General features: G+C 39.3%; 1 protein-coding gene across 1 annotated transcript in view; it reads left to right on the top strand.

Moving 5' to 3' along the window:
• Nucleotides 1-20,153, top strand: part of LOC126416626 (sodium-dependent noradrenaline transporter-like) — a 387,224-nt gene extending 367,071 nt beyond the window's left edge. Inside the window, exons 12-13 of the mRNA XM_050084387.1 lie at nt 11,599-11,766; nt 16,675-20,153. Of these exons, the coding sequence (XP_049940344.1) occupies nt 11,599-11,766; nt 16,675-16,773 (267 nt within the window). The 3' untranslated portion in view covers nt 16,774-20,153. The remainder of the gene's footprint in view (nt 1-11,598; nt 11,767-16,674) is intronic.
• The last annotated feature ends 609 nt before the right edge of the window (nt 20,154-20,762 follow it).

Consider the following 20,762-nt stretch of genomic DNA (forward strand, 5'->3'; position numbering starts at 1 on the left):
TATTATCTTATGGAATTATCTACTGGGGCCGTGCACACAAAACATAAGGTAGATAACCACACATCTTGCACTTTTTGAGTAAAGTAAACACCACTCATGGATTAGGCGTTAGGCCAGTTCTGATTGGCCAACTGTTGCTTACAATGCACTTTGACAGCAGTCCATGATCATACAACATGTGATTAGCATGTCGCCAGTCCCTCCAGCTGTTACCAGTTGATGAATCCTGATGATGACCCTGCTTCTTTATTTAAGTAGCACCTCATTTGGACTCATAAGGGCTGAGTGGAACCAATACCAGACTTTCCTACTTCAGAAAAAAATAGAGGAGGTACCAGGACTCGAACCAGGTCCTTTCACACCAAAGGCAGTGACACTTATCTCCTTCTCCCCCCCCCCCCCCCCCTCTTTCTGGCTATGGAGACAGTATTTTTGAGAATCTTAGAATTCTTACATTTCTGCCGACAGAATTTACTCATTAATCCTTGAGTGGGCATGCCATTTTTTATAACATGAGAGGGTGTGTGGCATACTTTGTATACATGTAAAGAACAGCTACCCTTAATTATCAAGGCATACTATACGAGGAAAATCACAGTTTAATCTTAGTTTAATTACACAACAATAAAATAAACTTACATTAGATGAGCAAAATCACTGTTTTATCAAACAATAATAAAATAAACATTCTTTATATCAGTCTGTTGCCACATACAAGTGTTACCCGACCGTAATGACCCGCTTGAAATACTAAACAGTGCAGCTGCATCCGATCCCAACCAATCAGTTATTTGATTGCTAATTATCTCATAGACAACTGCCTCATTATGGGATTGTGCTGCTAGCTCAGAATCTGGGCCATTTTCTTGCATGGATCGTAACTTTTTCTCACCTTGCTCACTTTTATTTTATATTACTGCTGCTCATTTGGACATATGACAGCACAACTTATCACTGTGTTCAATTAAGCAATAATGAAGGAATAGGTATGGGCTTGCAATTGTAAAACAACACAGAAACAGTACAAGACAGTGTTAATTGTGATTGGTGCACTTTATACATGGGCGCAACCACTCGGGGGTTAATAGTTTTTGTTGTTGTTTACAAAGAATAATAAAGTGGTTCTCAGAAAATGGACCTCCCTAAATTTTTAAAAACCTTGCTCATTCAGTTCTGTACAACAAACAGAGTCATGCCAACAACTAATGTAGCACATGATCACAAATTAGTACACAGGGTAGAATGCTCCAAATTTTTGGGTGTAGATAGTGATGAAAACTTGAAATGGAATAAGCATATTACTGAGCTTCTTAAACAGTTAATTGCTAATCTTGGAAACAAACAAATCAACCTCCTGATGTATTCTGCATATATGTCTTATCAAATGATTTTCTGGGGTAACTCATCACTTAGAAAGAAAGTAATGATTGAACAAAAGTGAGCAGTAAGAATAATATTTGGCATCCACCCACGTATGTCATGAAGCTATCTCTTCATGCGAAAACAATCAATTATTGACAAAATAATATAATTGGATAGATAAAAAAATCTACTCACCACACGGCGGCAGAACACACATCTAAAAGACGGTTGTAATTGGTGAGCTTTCAGAGACAGGAGAGTTGAAGGGGAAGAAAGAGGGGTGAAGGAAAAGGACTGGAGAGGCCTAGGAAAAGGGGTATATTTCAGGAAAGACACCCAGAACTTCTGGTCAGGGAAGATTTACCACATGGGATGAGAAGGAAAGACTAATTGTTGGTGGCTGCATTGGACAAGATTAGAAAAACTGAGAGCTTGAAGTTGGAAGAAAGATTAATATACAGGACAGAGATTACTACTTAAACATCATCATGCATGAACTAATAAGAGTGAAAAGTTAAGTGCATTGAATGAAACAGAGGTGGGAATGGGGGAGGGGGGGGGGGGGGGCAGTGAAAAATAGACAGGTAAGACAATGAAAGATACAGATAACTAAAATGGAGTGAAGGAAAGAGTAGTTACTGTGATGAAATGCAGAGATGGAAAATTAATGTAAATTAAGGCCATGTGAGTGGTGAGAACCAAGGAAATGTAGCACTAATTCCCACCAGCGGAGTTCTGAGAAACTAGTGTCTGGGGGAAGAATCCAGATGGCGCGTGTGGTGAAACAGGTGCTGAGGTCACTATTGTCATGTTGTAGAGCATTCTCTGCAACAGGATATTGCAAGTTGCCAGTATACAACCTCTGCCTATGTCAATTCATCCTAATCGATAATTTGGTGGTGGACATGTTGATGTAGAAGGCTGACAGTGTTTACATAACAGCTGATATATGATATGTGTTGTTTCACAGTTGGCTCTCTCTTTGATAGTATATATTTTCCCAGTTACAGGGCTGCTATAGGTGGTGGGGAGGGCACATAGAGGAAGTCTTGCAGCAGGGACTGTCACAGGGGTAGGAGCCATAGGGTAGGGAGGTGGTTGCAGAAGGAGTGTAGGGTCTGACAAGAATATTGTGGAGCATTGAGAGCGTGATGGAAAGATATTCTAGGTGTGGTGGGCAAAATTTCAGACAAGTGACTTTACCTCAAAATTGACCTAGAAACTTCATCAAAAGCTTTTTCATCTTACCCTTTGGAATGTAAGGATTCACAAGTAATGCCCTTGAGCTATCTGATACTGTTGTAAATTCCTTTTACTTAACCCCAAACACTCCCGACATTCTAGCACTTTTGTGTTGCCAGACTTCCTTTAGATTTTTGTAAATTCCTTAACATGCTCACCTTCTTTTTCCAACTTTGTGTGAATCACATCAAATGGATAACGTCATAACCCTGTTCTTGTATGAGTTTGTGAATTGTTGGCACTCACAGTAAAATCTAAATATGTGTCCCAGCCTATGTGTTGAGAATTCTGATAATGGCTTATCATCTTCAATATAGTCTTATGAACTTATTCTGTGTGCCCATTTGCCTGTGGGTGGAATGGATGCATAAGTAATTTCTTAATTTTCAGTAAGTGACACAAATGCTTAATGAGACCAGACATGAAATTTGTATCTCAATTTGTAATAATCATTTGAGATACCCTGAATTTAAGTATCCAACGATTTACCATAGTGTGTGCTACTGTGCTTTCTTTCTGATTTGGTATTGGTACCATCACCAGGTGCCTTGAGAAGTGATCAATAATTGTTAACACATACCGGTACTCATTATCTGATTGACTCCTGTGAAATGGCACCAAAATACCTGCTCCTTTCATTTGGAACAGATAGCTAGACTCTGATAGTCTTTTTAATTGTATCTTTTGTTGGTTTAAATCAGCATTTTATGCACATGGAATACAGGTCTTGACTTACTGTTGAACATCAGCATGTCTTGTTCTCTACCAGAAACTTTCTACTACTCTTCTATTCATTGTTCTCTGACTTCCATGACCCGATAAAGTATGATCATGTGCTTGCCACAATACTTCTGTCTGCAAAGCTGCTGGAACTACAGCACAAGGTCCACACTTGGTTGATCTACACAATATCCCATCTTGTATGACAAATTGTGGCTGTCTGCAGTATACCTGATACTCTTTATCACTTGCTTGCATTCTCTTCTGATCTTTCAGATGAAACCCAGAGACTTGCAGTGCCCCGGTCTTCCTACTAAATGTGTCAGCATTTGTGTGTTTAGCACTTGGTTTGTGAATTACATCCTACTGAAATTTACTAAACTTCAAAGCTCATTTCATTAGACAAATTGAAGTATCTTTCAGCTCGAATAGCTATTTTAAAGCTAGCAGGTAACACTCCTGTGGAGTGAACAAATCCTTATATCATATTAACACTGATTCCATTAACAATCCATCTTCACCCTTAAGATGCTTCACTTTTTCTCACAACAGAGATATATCAATAGTTCGCTCTGTTCTACTTTGTATCCTAGAATACCCGATATCTTCCTCTTTCATAACCTCTAACTTGCCTATCAGTAATCCCCAAAATTATTGAGGCTTATTGGTACCACAACTGATTCTTAATATCCCTTGTACTCCTACATACAAAACAATGTCGCTCATCCAACACATCATTACTTGCCAGTGGTTCTTCCAAACACACAACATTCTGTGGAACATTAGTATCTACTGGTACCCAGATTAGCTTTCCTGTACCTGCTGGTACTCTGTCATGCAAAACAACTTTTAATGCACTCATATATAGTTTATTGATGCCACTTTTGCAACAGGGGCATTTTGTGACATAGAAACATTTGCATCTGTTGTACCCGACAGAAATAATTTACCACCGAGTTCGGCTTCCTTTGCAAAAGGTTGATTCTAGCATGATGCCTAACCGGAAAGTCCAACCTCAATATTGCAGCAACACCTTGCCCCACAGTTAGCAACACTTTACTCATAAAACTCTGTGTTTCCTATCCTAAACCTGAGCCATTTTGTCTTGAATGAATCAACTGCACTGCCGCCTATTGTGCACAACCTGTACTTTGGTTTTTGTAGTCTGCTCTTATCCCTGAGTCCAGACTGACAACCAATACATGTGCACCTGTATCTACCAAAAATTCATATTCTTTCCCTTTCAACCAAGCCACCAACGAACACTCCATCTCTGCATGCACTTTTAATGCACTTCTATTTTATTGGGAATTGCTTCTAGATGGAAGGAAGATTCCCATTGTCGTTATCAACTTCTTATTTCTATTAGAGTTACCCAGTTTCTTTGATTTACATTTCTGTGGCTTATGACCGACCAGTTGACAATCAAAACATTGTGGTTGGTGATGTTGTGATTTTTAAATGACCCTTTTCTCCACAGTGGTGACATTCTTTGTTTGACACAAACATTTTCTGATCATTCTGAGACATCGCAGCACTATCTATCTCTTGCAGATAATTAGCTACATGCACTGCTGCTGTTACAGCCTGTGGATTTTCCATTTTCACTCTGCAAGAAAATTTTCCTACCCCCATCAACCATGGACCTTGCCGTTGGTGGGGAGGCTTGCGTGCCTCAGCGATACAGATGGCCGTACCGTAGGTGCAACCATAACGGAGGGGTATCTGTTGAGAGGCCAGACAAATGTTTGGTTCCTGAAGAGGAGCAACAGCCTTTTCAGTAGTTGCAGGGGCAACAGTCTGGATCATTGACTGATCTGGCCTTGTAACACTAACCAAAACGGCCTTGCTGTGCTGGTACTGCGAACGGCTGAAACCAAGGGGAAACTACAGCCGTAATTTTTCCCGAGAGCATGCAGCTTTACTGTATGGTTAAATGATGATGGGGCCCTCTTGGGTAAAATATTCCGGAGCTAAAATAGTCCCCCATTTGGATCTCCAGGTGGGGACTACTCAGGAGGACGTCGTTATCAGGAGAAAGAAAACTGGCGTTATACGGATTGGAGCGTGGAATGTAAGATGCCTTAATCAGGCAGGTAGGTTAGAAAATTTAAAAAGGGAAATGGATAGGTTAAAGTTAGATATAGTGGGAATTAGTGAAGTTTGGTGGCAGGAGGAACAAAACTTTTGGTCAGGTGAATACAGGGTTATAAATACAAAATCAAATAGGGGTAATGCAGGAGTAGGTTTAATAATGAATAAAAAAAATAGGAGTGCGGGTAAGCTACTACAAAGAGCTTAGTGAACACATTATTGTGGCCAAGATAGACATGAAGCCCATGCCTACTACAGTAGTACAAGTTTATATGCCAACTGGCTCTGCAGATGATGAAAAAATTGATGAAATGTATGATGAGATAAAAGCAATTATTCAGGTAGTGAAGGGAGACGAAAATTTAATAGTCATGGGTGACTGGAATTCGAGAGTAGGAAAAGGGAGAGAAGGAAACATAGAGAATTTTGCACAGAGCATAACTTAATCATAACTAACACTTGGTTCAAGAATCATAAAAGAAGGTTGTATACATGGAAGAATCCTGGAGATACTAGAAGGTATCAGATAGATTATATAATGATAAGACAGAGATTTACAAACCAGGTTTTAAATTGTAAGACATTTCAAGGGGCAGATGTGGACTCTGACCACAATCTATTGGTTATGAACTGTAGATTAAAACTGAAGAAACTGTAAAAAGGTGTGAATTCAAGGAGATGGGACCTGGATAAACTGACTAAACCAAAGGTTGTACAGAGTTTCAGGGAGAGCATAAGGGAACAATTGACAGGAATGGGGGAAAGAAATACAGTAGAAGAAGAATGGGTAGCTCTGAGGGATGAAGTAGTGAAGGTGGCAGAGGATCAAGTAGGTAAAAAGACAAGGGCTGGTAGAAATCCTTGGGTAACAGGAGATATATTGAATTTAATTGATGAAAGGAGAAAATATAAAAATGCAATAAATGAAGCAGGCAGAAAGGAATACAAACGTCTCAAAAATGAGATAGACAGGAAGTGCAAAATGGCTAAGCAGGGATGGCTAAAAGACAAATGGAAGGATGTAGAGGCTTATCTCACTAGGGATAAGATAGATACTGCCTACAGGAAAATTAGAGAGGCCTTTGGAGAAAAGAGAGCCACTTGTATGAATATCAAGAGCTCAGATGGAAACCCAGTTCTAAGCAAAGAAGGGAAAGCAGAAAGGTGGAAGGAGTATATAGAGGGTCTATACAAGGGCGATGTACTTGAGGACAATATTATGGAAATTGAAGAGGATGTAGATGAAGATGAAATGGGAGATACGATACTGCATGAAGAGTTTGACAGAGCACTGAAAGACCTGAGTCGAAACAAGGCCCTGGGAGTAGATAACATTCCATTGGAACTACTGACGGCCTTGGGAGAGCCAGGCCTGACAAAACTCTACCATCTGGTGAGCAAGATGTATGAGACAGGTGAAATACCCTCAGACTTCAAGAAGAATATAATAATTCCAATCCCAAAGAAAGCAGGTGTTGACAGATGTGAAAATTACCGAACTATCAGTTTAATAAGTCACTGCTCCAAAATACTAATTCGAATTCTTTACAGATGAATGGAAAAACTGGTAGAAGCTGACCTCGGGGAAGATCAGTTTGGATTCCGCAAAAATGTTGGAGCACGTGAGGCAGTACTGACCCTACGACTTATCTTAGAAAATAGATTAAGAAAAGGCAAACCTACATTTCTAGCATTTGTAGACTTAGAGAAAGCTTTTGACAATGTTGACTGGAATACTCTCTTTCAAATTCTAAAGGCGGCATGGGTAAAATACAGGGAGCGAAAGGGTATTTACAATTTGTACAGAAACCAGATGGCAGTTATAACAGTCGAGGGACATGAAAGGGGAGCAGCGGTTGGGAAGGGAGTGAGGCAGGGTTGTAGCCTATCCCCGATGTTATTCAATCTGTATATTGAGCAATCAGTAAAGGAAACAAAAGAAAAATTTGGAGTAGGTATTAAAATCCATGGAGAAGAAATAAAAATGTTGAGGTTCACAGATGACATTGTAATTCTGTGAGAGACAGCAAAGGACTTGGAAGAGCAATTGAACGGAATGAACAGTGTCTTGAAAGGAGGATATAAGATGAACATCAACAAAAGCAAAACGAGGATAATGGAATGTAGTAGAATTAAGTTGGGTGATGCTGAGGGAATTAGATTAGGAAATGAGACACTTAAAGTAGTAAAGGAGTTTTGCTATTTGGGGAGCAAAATAACTGATGATGGTCGAAATAGAGAGGATATAAAATGTAGACTCGCAATGGCAAGGAAAGCGTTTCTGAAGAAGAGAAATTTGTTAACATCGAGTATAGATTTAAGTGTCAGGAAGTCATTTCTAAAAGTATTTGTATGGAGTGTAGCCATGTATGGAAGTGAAACATGGACGATAAATAATTTGGACAAGAAGAGAATAGAAGCTTTTGATATGTGGTGCTACAGAAGAATGCTGAAGATTAGATGGGTAGATCACATAACTAATGAGGAGGTATTGAATAGAATTGGGGAGAAGAGGAGTTTGTGGCACAACTTGACTAGAAGAAGGGACCGGTTGGTAGGACATATTCTGAGGCATCAAGGGATCACAAATTTAGCATTGGAGGGCAGCGTGGTGGGTAAAAATCATAGAGGGAGACCAGGAGATGAATACACTAAGCAGATTCAGAAGGCTGTAGGTTGCAGTAAATACTGAGAGATGAAGAAGCTCGCACAGGATAGAGTAGCATGGAGAACTGCATCAAACCAGTCTCAGGACTGAAGACAACAACAACAATAAGAAAATTCTGGGGAAATAATGTCAAGAACACATCTAGTAACCTATCCTCAGCCTCTATCAATGTAACTGCGTCAGTGTCTGGGTTTTTAGTCAGTTCATAAGTTTGGATGTTCAAGTTGTGTATCCTACTTGAAAATGCTTTTGTCACAAGTTACTTAACTTTTCTTGAAAGAAACAAGCACTGTTTTGTTTTTGTTACCACTGCTTTAAGCCATTTACCAGTTCTGAAAATGAGGTTTTCTTACTCTAAACATCGTGGTTCATGATGTATGTCTTAGCCTCACCTGACAACCACAATTTGGCCATCTGCAGTGATGCTTGTTCTGACCAGTTGCACAACTTGGCTACAGATATCATGTCCTGAAGGAAAATAGTCTTATCCTCTGATGTTTTGCCAGAAAAAATGGAAATAAGGCTGGTGGGTACAAGATCCAGTGTTGAGGAATGCACTACCACTATTGATATAGCTACACTCAGACTTGATTGTGAATGATCTCACATCTGACTATGAAACTGCAGAGCCACTTGCTCATTCTTTTCCTTTAATAATTTAACCTGCCCCATTAGAGCTGATACTGTGCCCACTGTAGTAGTTGCTCATGTCTGTGCTATATTCATGTAGTTTCCTTTTCTATCACAGTAAGCCCCTTTTCTACCACAGTAGGCTTAATCCTTATACAACACACAATATACATTATCACAAAGATCAAAAATTACTTATTACTTCATCTCATTGATACCCAATGACACTTAACACAGTCCTCTTTTGCAGGACCATACTTCCCACAAGTAGAACATATTACAGGGATAAACTTATCACAAGGTGCACTGTGACCAGACAAATTACAAATTTTACAATGCTAAATACACTTCCCTATAAATCACCCCTTAAATTCAGACACGTCTATAGCTTCATTAGGCCTTACAAAAGTAACTCTTAACTCATTGCATACTATTCTGGACACGATCACAGCCAAAACTTAACTGTGCGAGCCTTTCAGAGACTCACACCACAATTGTAACTGCTGGTCTGGCTTCGTCGAAAAACATTTCATACAGACCTCTGATGCAGATACTGCAAGCATCAGAAGCACAATCACTTCTTGACACCAATTTTGCAAGAGATGACTGCTGGGAGGGTGGAAGTAGACATGGTTCTGTATCATGAGGCCCTCTCTCAGTTTGCTACTTGCCAGATCTCCTCAGAAGGATGTTAGTGATCTGTTGTCACCAGTAGGTGCAGTGAAAGAAGATGCAGAACTAGTTATTTATTTCCATAAATTACAACTGGTGTCTTGACTTGCTGTTGACATCAGTTGTCTAAGTCCATCAATGAATCGTGTCGTAATCTGCCTACTGTTCGCTCAAGGTAGCAGACACCACACACCCATTCCTCACTGGCTGTTCTATGGCAGTACCACCCACAGAGGCTTCACTCAGCATACCACGATGCCGCGGCAGTGAGTGACGGTGGTGTGTGTGTGTTGGACTTACACATGCCAATTTCAGTGGTGCTCTGTCCCCTATTGTTCTTCTTCATCTGTCAAACCATGATGACGGTTGTCATATAGCTGTGCAGTATGATAATCCTGGACTGCTGATTAGGAAGGCCCTGGCCCATCCACCAAAGCATCAGGAATGCTGGTGTCCTGAACCAGGATCACTAGAAAGAACCAAGATCCACCAATCTGTGACAGTGGCAGGCTGTGCTGTTGAACTCTGCAACTGGTGATTACGGCAAGGTAACCATCACTCCCTATAGTGGCTGTTGTTGCTCAGTAGCATGCAGGAAACCTATAACAGACTTCTGACAGGCGTCACTCTACTGCAATCAGGGCATCAAGTGTGAATGTTATGCATGCCTTCTATCTGTCTGAACTGACTGCCTCATGAGTTAAAATGCTGAGGTATTTATGGATCGAAGTAATGGCCGATGTTTACCTGACACACTTGTCATGACAGCATAGGTCTCATTATTACAAAGGTATTAGTGGTTCTCACTCTGCTGTGCTTGCTTGAAGAGTTTATTATAGTATAGGACTGGTTTGTATAAGCTCTTGGCATGCATCACTGTATCAGCAGTAGAATTTTTGTCATTATATAATGAAGTTGACGTGATCCTGTCTAGCTGCTGTGCCTACTGCAGTCCTGCTGAGTTCCACAGTCTGGCTTACCAGAAGCACCGACATAGTGTTTTTCCCTGAACCACTCTTGGTGGTGAAATATTATTCTTCGCACCCATCTCATGTCAATACTGTAGTAATGTAAGCAAGGTAGCTTCACTCTGGGGCTTAGAAAATCTTAACTGTTTGCTGCCATTTACAAGGTTGATATGACAACAAATCTGTATGGATATAAAATGGAACGTTCACAAAGGCTCAGTCATTGGTAAAACAAGTGGCTGATTGCAGTTCATTGGTAGAACACTAGGGAAATGAAATCAGTTTACAAGGCAGACTGCATATAAAACACTCGTACAACTAATCCTAGAATATTGCTCTACTGTGTGGGGATGTACCAAATAGTACTGACAGTGGATATTGAATGGATAGAAAGAAGGGCAGTATGAATAGTCACAGGTTAGTCTGACCCATGGGAGAGATGCTGAAAGACCTGAACTGGCATATACTTGAAGATATATGCAAACAATCCCATGGAAACTTCCTGGCAGATTAAAACTGTATGTCTGACCAAGTCTCAAACTCGGAACCTTTGCCTTTCTTGAGCAAGTGCTCTACCATCTGAGCTGCCCAAGCAACTCTCACACTCCATCCTCACAGCTCAACTGCAGAGTGAAAATCTCATTCTGGAAACATCCCCAGACTGCAGCTAAGCCATGTCTTTGCATTATCCTTTCCTTCCAGGGGTGCTGGTTCTGCAAGGTCACAGGAGAGCTTCTTTGAAGTTTGAAAGGTAGGAGATGAGATACTGGCAGAAGTAAAGCTGTGAGGATGGGGCATGAGTCACATTTGGGTAGCTCCGAGGATAGAGCTCTTGCCCGCGAAAGGCAAAGGTCCCGAGTTCGAGTCTCGGTCCGGCACACAGTTTCAATCTGCCAGGAAGTTTCATATCAGTGCACAGTCTGCTGCAGCTTAAAAATCTCATTCTTATCCCAAGGAAACCTACTTAGAAAGTTTGTAGAACCAACTTTAAGTGATGAATCTAAGTTATTACAACCCCCTGTGCACTGTACTCGAAGAGATTGTGAAGACATAAGATGAATTACAGAATGCATAGAAGCATTTAAGCAATCATTCCTGCCACATTCTGTAAGTGAATGGAACGGGAAAAAGCCATAACAATTGGTGCAATGGTATGTACCCTCTGCCATGCATTTCACGGTGGTTTGCAGAGTATAAATGTATTTGTAGATAACAACAACATTTCTTTGTATGTCTTTACAGGGTGTTGTGATGTTTGGTCTCCTGTACCATCAGCCCTTACAGTACAATGATTATCACTACCCAAGCTGGGCTGAATGGGTGGGCTGGGGACTTGCTCTGTCATCCATACTCATGATACCACTTGTAGCCACTGTCCAACTCCTAAGTTCCACAGGCACATGTAAAGAGGTAAGTGTCAAGTATCATTAATGTTTTAAATAACATAATTCAACTTAGAAAGACACAAGTGTTCCACAAATCATTAAAAAATGCTTTACATGTCAATCTGGCACATATGACATCTATATTGAATGAGAAACAAAGAACTGACTTTAAAGATAAAATCTTCTTCAGGGGAAAAAACCCACATACAAGCACATACTGTTGGGGGTGACCCAAAAAATAAAATCTTTTGTGGTTCATACAGGTCTTTCCCTCAACACTCATAAAAATTAAGGGTGCGTGGTAAGAAACATTAAAATACTACAGAACACAAATTTATAGCTAACAAAATACCTTGAATCTATTTTAATTATTTAATTGTATGGTTATAATAGAGGGAAACATCATCTTTGTTTTTAGATATTTATTAATTATTTAATTGGATACATAAAAAAATCTAGTCACCAAGCGGCAACAGAATACACACACATAAAAGATTGTTGTGATTGGCAAGCTTTTGGAGCCCATGGCTCCTTCATGCAGAAGGGTAGAAGGGGAAGGAAGGAGGATGAAGGGAAAGGACTGCAGAGGTCTAAGAAAAGGGGTAGATTTTGGGAAAGTCACTCAGAACTGCGGGTCAGGGCAGACTCACTGTACAGGATGAGAAGGAAAGACTGATTGTTGGGGACTGCATCGACGAGATTTCAAAACCTGAGAGCTTAAAGGTGGAAGACAGGGTAATATGCAAGACAGCGATTACTACTTAAACATCATGCCTGAGCAAATAAGAGAGAAAAGTTAAGTGCAGTGTATGTAGCAGAGGTGGGGGGGGGGGGGGGGCAATGAAAAATAGACGGGTAAGACAATGAAAGATGTAGCAAACTAAAATGGACTGAAGCAAAGAGTAGTCACTGTGAAGAAATGCTGAGATGGAAAACTAACATAAATTAAGGCCAGGTGGGTGGTGAGATCCAAGGACATGTTATAGTGCTAGTTCCCACATGTGGAGTTCTGAGAAGCTAGTGTCTAGGGGAAGAATCCACATGGCGTGTGTGGTGAAACAGGTGCCGAGGTCACAAATGTCATGTTGTAGAGCATGCTCTGCGACAGGATATTGTGAGTTGCCCTCTGCCTATGCCCAATCATCCTAATTGATAATTTGGTGGTAGTCATGCAGATGTAGAAGGGTGCATAGTGGTTACATAATAGCTGTTATATGACATGTGTTGTTTTGCAGGTGGCTCTCCCTTTGATATTATATGTTTTGCCAGTTACGGGGCTATTAGAGGTGGTGGTAGGAGGGTGCATAGAGAAAGTCTTGCAGCAGGGTGTAGGAGCCATAGGGTAGGGAGAGGATGCAGAAGGAACATAGGGTCTGACAAGAATATTGCGGAGAATGGGAGGGTGATGGAAAGCTATTCTATGTTTGGTGGGAAAATTTCAGACTGACTGGATCTCATTAAGGGCATGATTTTAGGAAATCATAGCCCTATCGAGGTAGCTGATTAACACATTCCAGACCAGCATAATACTGGGTCTCCAATGGTGTGCTCCGAAGCTGTTTTGTGGAGGGATCAGCAGTACCAGGATCGGATGTGACGGCCCGGGAAATCTGCTTTTTAACTAGGCTGGTCGGGTAATTACATGCACTGAAGGCTGAGGTGAGAATGGTGTATTGCTTTAAAGAGGCTGCATCTGAACAAATATGTTTGCCTCAGATGCCAAGGCTGTATGGGAAGGAATGTTTGACATGGGAAGGATGGCTACTGTCAAAATGTAAGTACTGTTCTTTGTTGGTAGGTTTAATGTGGATGGAAGCGTGTAGCTGGCCTTCAGTGAGGATGAAATCAACATCAAGGGAAGTGGCATGGGATTCGGAATAGTTCAGACCATGATCCCAACTTAATCTACAACCACTACCTCAAAATCATCCCTTACAAGCCTTCCAAGAACTCCTCAAATCCAGCATTGCCTCACAACCTTTCCTCATCTCCCTACAAGATGACCCTAACCTGCTCTCTGCAGAACTCCAGGCTCTGTGTTCCCTAAAATCTGATGACTCCATCATCAGCCCCCCAGTAGACAAAAGATCTACCACTGTAGTACTTGACAGAAAGGAGTATATTAGTGAAAGTCTAAGCCAGCTGTCTGACATGTCTACATACAGCGTCTGCTATCAAGATCCCATCCCTGTGATTAAGTCTGACCTGCAGTCCCTCCTTAAAACCTGAGGCCCCTCACAAGGACTAACACCTCAATCCATAGAACTTCTCACCACACCCAAACCATGCACCCCCACTTTTTATCTTCTTCCTAAAATCCACAAACCCAATCATCCTGGCTGTCCTATAGTTGCTGGATTCAAAGCACCCACCGAATGTATATCTGCCTTAGTTGGTCAACACCTGCAACCTATAGTACAAAAACTCAACTCCTGCATCAAAGATACCGAACACTTCCTAGATTGTCTGAAATCCGTGCCCATCCCACTCCCACCAAACACCTTGCTTGTCACCATTGATGCCACCTCCCTCTATACCAACATCCCTCACGTAAATGGTCCGTCTGCTGCTGAACATTTCCTCACTCAGTGTCCACCTGATTTCCTACTCACTTAAATCAACTTTATACTTACCAACAACTACTTCACCATTGAGGGGCAGCCATAGAAACAGATCAGGGGTATGGCCATTGTAACCAGGAAGGCTCCTTCCTATGCCAACCTTTTCATGGGTCACTTGGAAGGGGCTTTCCTGGGATCCGTAAGCCTTCAGCCCCTGGTTTGGTTTAGATACAGTGATGACATCTTTACCATAAGGACTCATGGTGAGGCTGACATGCTAAAATTCCTGGAAACTCTGAATACCTTCTCACAATTAAATTTCACATGGTCCTATTCTGAATCCCATGCCACTTTGCCTGATGTTGATCTTGTCCTCACCGAAGGCCAGCTACACACTACCATCCACATTAAACCTACCAACAAACAACAGTACCTACATTTTGACAGTAGCCATCCTTTCTATGTCAAACGTTCCCTCCAATACAGCCTTGGCATCTGAGGCAAACTTATTTGTTCGGATGCAGCCTCTTTTTAGCAATACACCACCATTCTCACCTCAGCCTTCAGTGCACATAATTACTCCACCAGCCTAGTTAAAAAGCAAACTTCCCAGGCCATCACATCCAATCCTAGTACTGCTGATCCCTCCACAAAACAGCTTCGGAACACACCATTGAAGATTCAGTATTATCCTGGTCTGGAATGTGTTAATCAGCTACTTTGACAAGGCCATGATTTTCTAAAATCATGCCCTGAATGAGGTCCATTCTGTCTGAAATTTTCTCCACCACACGTAGAATAGCTTTCCATTGCCCGCCCAATCTCTGCAATACTGTCAGACCCTATGCTCCCTCCGCATCCTTTCCCTACCCTAAAGCTCCTACCCCTGTCACCATCCCTGCTGCAAGACCTGCCCTATGCACCCTCCTGTCATCGCCTATAATAGCCCTGTAACTGGCAAAACATATACTATCAGAGGGAGAACCACCTGTGAAACAACATGTCATATACCAGCTATTATGAAGGCTGTGCAGCCTTCTACATCACATGACTACCACCAAATTATCAATAAGGATGAATGGGCATAGGCAGAGGGTATATATTGGCAACTTGCAATATCTTGTTGCAGAGCATGCTCTACAACATGACATTCGTGACCTTGGCACCTGTTTCACCACATGCGCCATCTGGATTCTTCCCCTAGATACCAGTTTCTCAGAACTCTGCAGGTGGGAACTAGCAGTACAACATGTCCTTGGACATAAATTTCTTATGTTTCAGCTTTTCTTCACTGTAACTACTCTTGGCTTCACTCCATTTTAATTTCCTATGACTTTCATTGTCTTACCCATCTATTTTTCACCGCACCTTCCCACCTCTCTTACATACAGTGCAATAAGTTTCACACTTTTATGAACTTGTGAATGATGTTTTAGTAGAAATCTCTGTCTAGCATATTACCCTGTCTTCCACCTCTAAGCTTTCAGGTTTTCAAATTCGTCAATTCAGTCCCCAACAATCAGTCTTTCCTTCTCATTCCGTATGGTAAGTCTCCCCTGACCTGCAGTTCTGGGTGACTTTCCCAAAATCTAACCCTTTTCCTAGACCTCTCCAGTCCTTTTCCTTCACCCTTCTTCCTTCCCCTTCAACCCTTCTACCCAAAGAAGGAGCCATGGGCTCCAAAAGCTTGCCAGTTACAACAATCTTTTATGTGTGTGTTTTCTGTTGCCACTTGATGAGTAGATCTTTTATCGAATCTGCATTCAGCTTTTCCTGCCCTCCCTCTGCCCACCTTTTCTTCACATACACATCCTCCTACTTCTTCAAGCTGTTCAAAATAGAGCTTTAAAAAGTGTATTGTGTATGTTGCACCACATTTTGAGCATTTTACCCATGGTACAAGTGCGAGTGAAACAGGAAAGATATAAATGTAGTGAGCAGTATCTCCTGCCAAAAAATATAACATCGAGGAAAAGTACATTCATCAAAGCAACTAACTTATAGAAATTTCTATAAATACTTATGGATATACAGATTCATGCAATAATAAATAGCTATAACAGCAACATATAGAAAGTTTCTTAAATTAAGTGTATCAATTTGAAAAAATGAGCTGCATCTGCACACAAACCCATATACCTAACTTTACAAGTAGTTCATTACCTGATTAAGTTGTCCAGCCCAACCGAAAGCCTCAACATCCCACACATTCCTTCCTGTTTCTTCCAGAGTTCAACTCAGCAAATCTGATGAGGCTATTAGAAGTTGTAGCTATGAAAAGCAAATGTAACTATGATTGTTAAATTACATGTATATGCTTACAGAAACTAAAGGTTTGCATGCTAAACAACTTTATTTCCTTTTTTCTGCAGAGACTGGCCTACAATATCTCACCTTTGGAAGAACATGAAGCCATCAGAGAAACTGGTGTGGTGACAAGATTCAGGTGTAGACATTGGCTATATGTGTGAAGATTTTGTTTTTTCATATACTGGGACCACTTTGGCAACTACTGCCTTCAGCCTACCAGTTAACTTATAAAATTTGTACCAGGTTAATTTCATATGTGAAGGCAACATTTTTATGTGACTGAATGAGACACCATTTTTGTGATGATTTTTTTAAATACTTTGTAGTAAAATGTCTCAAAGTGGTGTTGGAATAATAGATTAATTTGTGTGTTCAAGACTTGCCTTGTGCACAGTGCAAAGTATTATGTCTTCATCCAAACAGCTGTGTGCAGAATGTATCAGACCCTTAGTTTTGTAGTTTGAAATGATAGTATCTGAACTCCATTAATAGGAAAAAGTGCGCCAAAATGTAAAATAGCTTGGATAAACTGGTACGATAATATCTATGCAAAATTTAATATTTTTAAAAGTTATTGTAACAGAAACCTGAATTAACTGCAGCAAAAGTTTCTTCAGTCACCACTGCATCAAAGTCAGGTATTACTGCTATCTGTACTATTGTTGCTCAACTGCTGAATAATGTGAGGTAATTTCAGTATTTTCTGAACAAAAATGTAATAGTAAATGCACTGCAAAAATGACGTTAAATTTTTGGGTATTTTGTAACTATTATGATGACAGCATACATAAGGTAGAACAAACCTGTTAAACTATGGAATCTTTATTGTGCCAAAATCAGGATTCATTATAGTAATTCAAGAGAAAATAATTTCACTGTAATATAGTGTGAAATGAATCCCAGAAGTTTAGAAACAATGGATGAAGAGTGACATTATACAACCCTTATAACGATTTATGTGTTAATTACATTTACTAAAAAATATGGAAACCAATATGGGAAATAATACTAATGAGGACTTGATAAGGCAACCTTGCTGAAAAGCTGAGAAAAACAAGGAGATGAAATGTTCTGATCCAGTGACTTTAGAAACACTTTGTTCTTCTTTCAAAACAAAGTAAAAAGATTTGGTAAAGAAATTTGAAGGACTAGTAAGTGATTCATATCACCAATGCATCATATATAGTTATGCTAATAAAACCTCTGTACTTGACTTTGTACAGTGGTACACAAACAAGTAAATTATTTTGATTTGAGACTATGTACCTAAAACCTTCCGTGGTTATAAATACTGTTCTATGACTAGGTTTTAAAAACATTCCCATCACAATTCAAATTAAAACTTCTTTCACCCCTATTTTTTATATACAGTATGACAGTTCAAAAATTAAGAGCAGCTAGCTCATATTTGAGAACCATTTAATATAGAAGACCAATTTACCCAGGTGGTGCATTTATAATGTTATAAATCTCTGTAATTCTATTTATTACACAACAGAGGTCACATCAATCTCTCTGGTAACGACACCACAAAGTTCTACTCTTCAAGACATTTTCATTTGATATTGTATCCTTGATCTGAAAGTACAACAATAAGAATTTTTCTAGCCTCATATTCACGAATCCATGTTACTGTCTTCACCTTAAAATCATCAGCACCACATGTCAGTTTTTACTTTCCTGCAGCATCAAGATCTTATATTTATCTTTCTTACTGCATTTATTATGCTGTTTCACATAATTACTCTTCATGCACCTTATGCTCTGTACCCATTACTTCTGTTTCAGGACACTCCTTGAATTATTTTGCCTTCATCCTGTCTGAAATTTCATTAATTTCAAGTTTTACATTCATTTCTGTGATCTTCATCTGTTCAAGTAGTGCTGATACTGCTTTTCCTTTAGTGTATTGTTTTATTCCTCAAGGTAGCTGCCCATAGCTGCTCAGACACTTCATGTTATGTTATTTTTCTGCCTGTCTCTTGTAACTCATTCTGTCCTATATCTTTGATGTCATTTCAAAGTTATTCTTTAGTTTCTGATTAAAAAATCTCTAGTTCTGAAAATCCCATTTATCTATTTCACATTGTTTTATAATTACTTTATAATATATCTAGAGGTTTGGTCCCCATTTATTCAGCCATTACCTTAGAACTTTTTCACACATTTTAAAGCTTAGTGATGCGTAAATGTGGTGATGAAGGAAGAATTTTAAATGAAATTTCTATGTACAATGTATATCTCCAATTATACCCCAGAATTGTTTGCTGTACAGGACACAAAATAAATATTTAGCAGATCTTCTTTTGTTTACAGTTAATTGCAGATTGTCAGTGCTCAAAACATGGCAATTTAATACAAAGAAGCAATTTCTCTTCACAACCTGAGTTTTATGTGTGTCTAATAATCATGCTACCACATTTATGCACCCAATATTTGTTACCTGTCTGATTAAATCAAAAGCAGTTTCATTGTATTAACTATTATTTTGGTATTATCAACAATTCTATGATATCTTTGTTAAACACATAACATATTAATAAGATGTTACTTTTTTCACCCTTTCATCTGCAGTGTTATGGATACCAATGTATATAAAAAAGTATGTATTCAATCCACAACACACCATACCTTCACATAAATTCCTTTGTGTCAGACTGAGAACTCAGTACTGGTCTTCACCTTTCACAGATGCAACTCTTCTATCTGAAATCAGATGGTAGAGCACTGACAACAGAAGCAAGGGTCAAAGTTGGTAAGGAAGGTTCAAGCTATGTTCTCTAAAATTCAGCCAATTGGCTGTCATCATCTACTTCCGTATCATATAATCAAGTTTCTAACATACACTATCTGCTTCTTAACCAAAGATTCAATAAATGAGTTTCTTTTGTAATTTTGCTATAATTTAGCCAGAAGGACTATTTTCATAATTCATTAGATGCTAAAATCAGTTCCTTTTATAAAATGTATAACCAAACTGCCATGGTGCATGTCCTAATAAGTGAATGTAAATATACTGGTGATTAAGTTTGACAACCACTGAATATAAAAAGAAGTTTACGTCTTTATGAATGTAAATAATACTGTGAGGAAAAAATCTGTTATTATTAAGTAAATATTTATTGCTGTTATTACTTAAAATAATATAGCTCATAGATCATATGAAACTTTTTGAAAATCTTCTGTGTATAGTTTATGAACTATAAAGTACGTCTTTTTTTGAGACTGATCTCATTTTTTATGATAGAATCAGAGATGATAAGTTCATTATGAAACACATAAAATTGTAAGTGACAACTGCATAATTAATTTTTAAATTATTTTAATTTACATTGTGTTCACACATTTCATGCTGATTGTATACTGTTGTGTGCTAATGGTAACTGGCTGAGCCTTATAGTCATAATTTGTATCACTTGACAAATTTGTAAGAAACAAACACAAGAATAATTTTTCTTTAAAATTAATGTGTTACTTTTGTTGTTACAAGAACAGTTTATGATACCGACTCTGTAATTACAAGAGACATAGAATAAATATTTAGCACATCTTGTACTGTTAACAGTTAATTTTAAACTGTCAGTACTTCAAAATTGGCAATTTAATATTCAACATAACCTAAAATTCTCTTTGCACACTGATTTATATATGCCTAATTATGCTGCCATACTTGATCAATGGAGTATGAATATTTGTTATACGACTGTCTGAATGAAGAGCAGCTTTGACATTTTAACAGAGTTGAGTGACATAGTCATAAAGTGCACTGGATGTGCAGAGGGGAGGAGTGAGTTCAAACGCCTACTCGGTCATCCAGATTAAGGTTTTCCTTTGTATCCTGAAATGGACTACGGGAACTGGCAGAGAACCTAATATTCCTCTCCTTGTGTAACAATTATTTATAAAATACAAACATTTAGCTGTAAACAGCACAAAATTTCTGAAGGACTACCACAAATAATTTGAAACACATTCACTGAAGTTAGTGATCCCAATATACAGTTGGATGATATCATGACCATAGTAAGATTCTGAATGGTATTCACAACTGAAATCAACAGCACAGTCCATCATAATTAAATGTAGTCAAGGATGCAGTGAGTGCAGCATTAAATTGGTACCACCAAGTGACTGTTGCTTATCTGACTCC

Source organism: Schistocerca serialis, chromosome 8 (assembly GCF_023864345.2).
Source record: "Schistocerca serialis cubense isolate TAMUIC-IGC-003099 chromosome 8, iqSchSeri2.2, whole genome shotgun sequence".
Classification (NCBI taxonomy): domain Eukaryota; kingdom Metazoa; phylum Arthropoda; class Insecta; order Orthoptera; family Acrididae; genus Schistocerca; species Schistocerca serialis.